Source organism: Eucyclogobius newberryi, unplaced genomic scaffold (assembly GCF_026437365.1).
Source record: "Eucyclogobius newberryi isolate DKJ021-1_F unplaced genomic scaffold, fEucNew1.0.hap1 SCAF_13, whole genome shotgun sequence".
Lineage (NCBI taxonomy): Eukaryota > Metazoa > Chordata > Actinopteri > Gobiiformes > Gobiidae > Eucyclogobius > Eucyclogobius newberryi.
Window position 1 is genome coordinate 24,693,064 of NW_027315757.1, and position 5,963 is coordinate 24,699,026.

The 5,963-nt window shown below is 35.4% G+C and overlaps 1 protein-coding gene across 2 annotated transcripts; it reads left to right on the top strand.

The window, feature by feature from the left end:
- The first annotated feature begins 1,676 nt into the window (after nt 1-1,676).
- zfand2a (zinc finger, AN1-type domain 2A) lies at nt 1,677-5,131 on the top strand. Of its 2 annotated transcripts, none has more exons than XM_072443030.1 (9): nt 1,677-1,782; nt 1,868-1,962; nt 2,838-2,969; nt 3,115-3,266; nt 3,359-3,487; nt 3,567-3,642; nt 3,725-3,801; nt 4,599-4,723; nt 4,874-5,131. In XM_072443030.1, the coding sequence occupies exons 1-8, from the start codon at nt 1,728-1,730 to the stop codon at nt 4,708-4,710; spliced, it is 828 nt and encodes a 275-aa protein (XP_072299131.1). In that variant the 5' UTR covers nt 1,677-1,727; the 3' UTR covers nt 4,711-4,723; nt 4,874-5,131. The 2 variants fall into 2 exon arrangements, with proteins under 2 accessions (XP_072299131.1, XP_072299130.1); XM_072443029.1 differs by having other exon boundaries at nt 4,599-4,683.
- Nucleotides 5,132-5,963: the final 832 nt, after the last annotated feature.

The window sequence follows — 5,963 nt, forward strand, 5'->3', positions numbered from 1 at the left end:
GTTTGTTGTTAAATCTCCTTCCAACCCAGTCTCTACTGGAAGACAAAAGATGATGTCAGCTAAATAAATTTATGACCTCTGTGAGTTAGTTACCATGGGATTTGTGTGTGTATGTGAGGGGGTATATTTATGACAGTGTGGGGACTAAAATCAGTAAATAATAAAAAATAATATTATATATATATATATATATATATAAACATGTAATATATATATATATATATATATATATATATAAACATGTAATATATATATATATATATATATATATATATATATATAAACATGTAATATATATATATATATATATATATATATATATATAAACATGTAATATATATATATATATATATATATATATAAACATGTAATATATATATATATATATATATATATATATATAAACATGTAATATATATATATATATATATATATATATATATATAAACATGTAATATATATATATATATATATATATATATATATATATATATATATATATATATATTTAGTGTGATTACAAATATCATAGGCCTAGTTTATAATAACTCAGCTCAAATAGGCTTGTGTTGCTGTTTAATTTGAAGTTCATTAGTTGCTTTTACCTGTAGGCTAAGGCCAAATGTGCTTTGTCATCCATGACTAGGCTTCAGCTGCCAAGACATGGCATAGTTGTCAGGTGGAATAAACTGACTTTACAACCAGGGCTAATACAAGAGACAAGGTTCGCGAACCCGTCGAGGTCACAACAAGTTTAATCCGATAAAAAAATTAATTGTAATGTAAAATGTACTTTTCTGTTAGATGCTTCTAGATTGTACCTGAGGTTTCCATCCGCGAGGGCTCCCTTGAGACCGCGCCCACAGTGACGTAAGCATGTTACGTGATAATGCGTGAGGGGCGTGTGGGTGGAGCCTGTGGAGCGTGCGTGACACGTCAAACCCATGGATCTAAACTTAATGAAAACAAGCCCCCGTCAGGCAGGCGCTGCTACAAAAGAACTGTCTCTCTCAGGGATTTCTTTAGTGTGGACGTAAAACTCAGCAGTAATCCGACTTATTTACCTGTTTTCATCTTGATCAACACTGCAGCTTCTGCTTTGGGGAAACCAGCCGAGGAGAAGAGAGAAACTGGTGAGTGAACACCGACAGAGCTAAAGCTAGCTGGGATCTCTCAGGGTTTGGGTGGCTTGTGTCGAATATTGTCCAGTAAAACTTGTCATTGTGTCCTCTATATCCGGGGATCTCGATCAAAAACGGGAAATTAACCTAAATGTACCTAAACTGACCCACATGACTTAACTGTGTTGTGGAATTAAGATGACACATTTGACTTAGCTACAGCAGGGCTAGCTTTTAGCTCTTTTTGAATAGCGAGAAAAACATTTAGCTCTATTTTGTTGATCGATATAGGCTTGTGTCCAGTCAGTGTGTCCAGTCTCTAATGTGCTTTGTGTTGCTTTCATAAGCGTTGTGAGAGTCTTATATAACTAAACTAATCTTTCACTGTTAGCATGGCCTGGCTAACGAGCTACTGCTGCAATAGATGACAGAATGATTGTGCAAGTCATTTCCTAGTTCTCTTCTATGCTAAAGATACTTACTCCTAGTGATCGAAATGAGCACATTTATAGGTACAAGTGTCTTATAAATGATTTGTCTTATTAATGTATAATTCATTTGTTAACTTTTTTTCTCATTTCTTATCATCACTAAGAGCGTTTCATCATGGAGTTTCCTGACCTGGGCGAACACTGCTCAGAAAAAACATGTAAACGCTTAGGTGAGTTTGGATAAATAACATTAATAAAGATACCATGATTAATAATTATATATTAACACTAATAAATGTTGTCATGTTTTGTCAGATTTTCTTCCCATGAAATGTGATGCTTGTCAAGAAATCTTCTGTAAGGATCACGTTACCTATGCCAACCATAAATGCACCTCATCCTACAAGAAGGTATGTTTCTTACTTTTTATCTTCTGACACAAACTAACTATTTCAACACCATATTAAGGCTGCAACAATGGTAAACTAATCAACTAATGGTGACTAGCCCATTATTAAAGTAATCATAGTTGTATTTTGATAATCATAAATTGTTATCTGTACTAACCAGATTTTAAAACGCACATGAAAAGTTATTTTTGTAACAGTGACATTATAAAATCCAAATTTCAAAAGGGATTAAACAAATGAAGATATTCATCAATAATACACTTTTTTTGTAAATAATTTGTATTTAGAATTCTTCATCTTCCACCACATTTCAACCTTCATTTGGTTGATAATGTGTTAAGTCTCAGTGTACAATACAAATAATTGTATGATTTGTCGACTAATCAAAAACATAATAGTTGCAGCCCTACACCATATCATAGTTTTTTCTGTTCAATACTACTCACCTGCTTTTACTTACCGGTACATAGATATTATGATTATTGCATCAAATTAAATAGTATTTCCTAAGGTTATTCCACAGAACTACGCCACAAACTGAGACACAAATTGTGAGTGTAGTTTGTGCATAGGGCTGTGTCATATTTAATTATAGTATATAACTCCCATCTCTGTGTGAGAATATTCAGTATGTTCTCAGTAAGTGTTCTTTTACTTGGTTTAAACAACCAACAAGGCTGTTCTGAATTATGACATTGTTCCTAAATTTGAACAAGTTTGATTTCAGGAACAATATATTTGCATGGTCTCGATTGCAAATTGCCTTTTTTTTTTTTTTGTAATATGTGCAGAGCTTGTGTGGTAGATCTGCAAGTTCTTAAGTTCATTTAAATTTAGTAAATAATAGTTATAATAGTGTTTTCTGTGTCATGTAGGACGTCCAGGTGCCCGTGTGCCCATTGTGCAACATCCCCATTCCTGTGAAAAGAGGGGAGATGCCAGACATTAAAGTCGGTGAACATATTGACAGAGACTGCAAGTCGGACCCAGCACAGAGGAAAAGAAAGGTAAACATGTTATTATTGCACTTAATTGTCTATTTGAAGCTGCTATGACAAGTGACCGTCTCCTCTGTGAGTCTTAATTAAAATCGTGACTGTCGGTAATGTAGTTCAGTTAAGAGCTTATTGGAATGTTTGGTGACTTTTTCAGATTTTTACAAACAAATGCTCTAAAGGTGGCTGCAAGCAGAAGGAAATGATACGAGTGACATGTGATCAATGTCATTTAAATTATTGTCTTAAGCACCGTAATCCATTAGACCATGATTGTAAGACGGATGGTAAACCTCTGTCCAAATCGGGGTACGTACAGTCCATCGACCACATTTCCAAATGAAATGATCGTGTTTGTTTTTGTTTGAACTTGACATTTATTGTTTTTTATTCCTGTTCAGACACGCTGCAGTAATGAGGACCCATGGTGCTTCCTCTACCTCAGCCTCCGGGTCGAGTTCGTCCTCTTCAGGGAGCTCTAGACCTGTATCTAATGGAGTGAGCACAAGTAATAGAAGCAGCACTAGAAGGTAAGATCTTGAACTTATTTTTGTATTTTGTCAATGTATGTTTTCTGTTTTTTTTATTCATTTTATTTATTACTTTTAGCACGGTGCAGCGAATCCCTACTTCAGTTTCAGCACACAGCGTTATACCTCCTTCAGTGTCTTTCCAAGCTGGCATGGTATGCATTTGAACAGTGGCACGACGAGGTGTTCTCTTGTGATGAAAGTCTAAGTGTTTCCACTCGTGTGCTGTGATTACAGACAGAAGAGCAGGCTTTACAAAGGGCCCTGGAGATGTCTTTAGCAGAGTCGAGCCCGCCTGTCCAGCCCACTCTCAGGTGAGCTCACTTACACCAGAAATATATAAATCTATATTTTACATCCATGGTACATCCAATGGTTGAAATAGGTGTTTTAGAAATGCTGCTTTAACTGTCCTCCTGTAAAATGTTATACTCATAGATGTGTCACGTTACTAACATTTCAAACATCCTGTTGATACTAAATTCAATATTGATTTTGATATCACAGTGAAAGCAGTTTAAGTATTTAGATGAGTGTGTGTTTGCATAGCGTTTGAGCTTCAGGTCAGGCACAATAAAAGTTAACATAGTGATTGAGAGGAAATGTATTATATGTACGGATTTTTGCATCTAGCTTTTATTTAACCCTTTTTGTTTAAGGCCCATAATAATCTCATAACATCAATACAACATACATAAATACATAGCCACAAAGTTAACCTAAAACAACTTTTCTTCTTCTTTTATGAGCACGGATTTTGAATTTAGTTTTACTCAACCTTTAATTAACCATGAAAGTCTCATTGAGATTGCTCATCTCTTTTTCAAGGAAGTCCTGGTCAAGAAAACGGCACAGTTCAGTCACCACTCCCAACACAAGGAAATCACAATACATTTTAACCTTTAAACCAATCGGAATTGATTTAAACAGACTAAAATTATATCCTCTAATATTTTCTGCAAAACATTTAATGGAGAATGGGTTTTTGATCTTAAAAACCTCAAAGGCATCAAGCTCACAGAAGTTATTCAGGAACAAAAATATCCTCAACAGAACGAGTATCTTTTGATTTTACGGTCAAAAGTGAATAATGTCCATCTGTGTGTCGTAGCCCTCAGGAGCAGGAGGATCTGGCTCTAGCCCAGGCTCTCGCTGCCAGTGAGGAAGAGTACCGGCGTCAGCAGCAGAGACAACAGGTACCGGGAAAGATTAGCCGCCCGTAGCATGCTTTAACATGTAGGTACAGCGCTGTCATGGAAACACTCGCTCTCTACTCTTTATTGGTCAAACTCCTCTTAACACGCCTCTGAGACATCTGTGCAATTAATTATGGACAAATGATTCACACGAAGTGCTTTGTCCTAATAGACTTCAATCTGTTTCCAGGTTAGAGAGTCCAAACAGTCCAACTGCAGCCTTTCTTAAACCGCCATTTTGTTGACAACTTCTGTAATCCACGACAAACCGCACGCATTGGAGATCACCATCGAGCATCAACGATTGTTTTAGTTAAAAAAGAGAAGACGCCTTTTACGATAAAAGCACATATTTTAAACTTGCTTTGTACATATTTTATAAGCTGATCATGAACCCATTGTACTACCACATGCATATGAATATTGAAATAAATTATTTGATGATTCACCCTGAAGTCTGTCTTGTACGATGACTCATTAACAAACATGGGGATTCTTTATTTATTATTTTGGACAATGCACAACAACACCAATATGCCATAAGTTGTGTATTTCCATAAATGGCTTAACAATAAAGATTCTATATCTTCTTGCAATTAATTAGAACAGGAAGAAAGTCCTGTTAAACTGTGGAGCAGACGATAATGTGAGAGTTTGTAAAGCTTTCTTTGTGTGATCAAATTCCATAATTGTAATTTACTGCTGTCAATATAAAATTCAATGCCGTTTCTTTTCATCTGTCGAGCCAAATTATAGGTAAGCTACCAACACCTGCAATCTTTTTTATAACTTTTTTTAAAGCCCATTTGTACGTACATTTGGCCGACCAAACCTAGAATATTTATTGTTCGAGGGTCTGTGGGATTGCTCTAAACCTAAAACATAGGAAAGTCTCTCAGATACTGAAATGATAAACTATTCTAATAACGATGATAATGGTGATCTTGAAAGACCGCAATTAAATCAAACATCACGACCTATAGACATTTAGACATTAGACAGTTTTACCGTAGGGAAATGGATATTCTGTACTGTTTTGTTTGTTAAAGGTGCACTGTGTAACTTTTCCACCTGCTTGTCTCCAGTGTTGGTTTTACTGCAGTGATTTGCCTTTTACAACATTATTACAGAGTGCCCAGCAGGGGGCAGTAGAATAACATTCAAGCAAGTCAGATGTAGGTACAAATTAGTTCCGTTTTATCCACTCACTGTGTGCGAATATCATTTAAATGTAATTTAATACATCTTATTTAAAGTTCATTCATGTTTGATCTGATCCT

What these genes read in the sequence shown, in the direction of transcription:
- zfand2a (XM_072443029.1), top strand. Translation starts at nt 1,728, where the DNA reads ATGGAGTTTCCTGACCTGGGCGAACACTGCTCAGAAAAAACATGTAAA. An exon ending in GCACCTCATCCTACAAGAAG is followed by an intron (nt 1,963 to 2,837) that starts GTATGTTTCTTA and finishes TGTGTCATGTAG; the next exon opens with GACGTCCAGGTGCCCGTGTG. An exon ending in GTCAGCAGCAGAGACAACAG is followed by an intron (nt 4,684 to 4,873) that starts GTACCGGGAAAG and finishes ATCTGTTTCCAG; the next exon opens with GTTAGAGAGTCCAAACAGTC.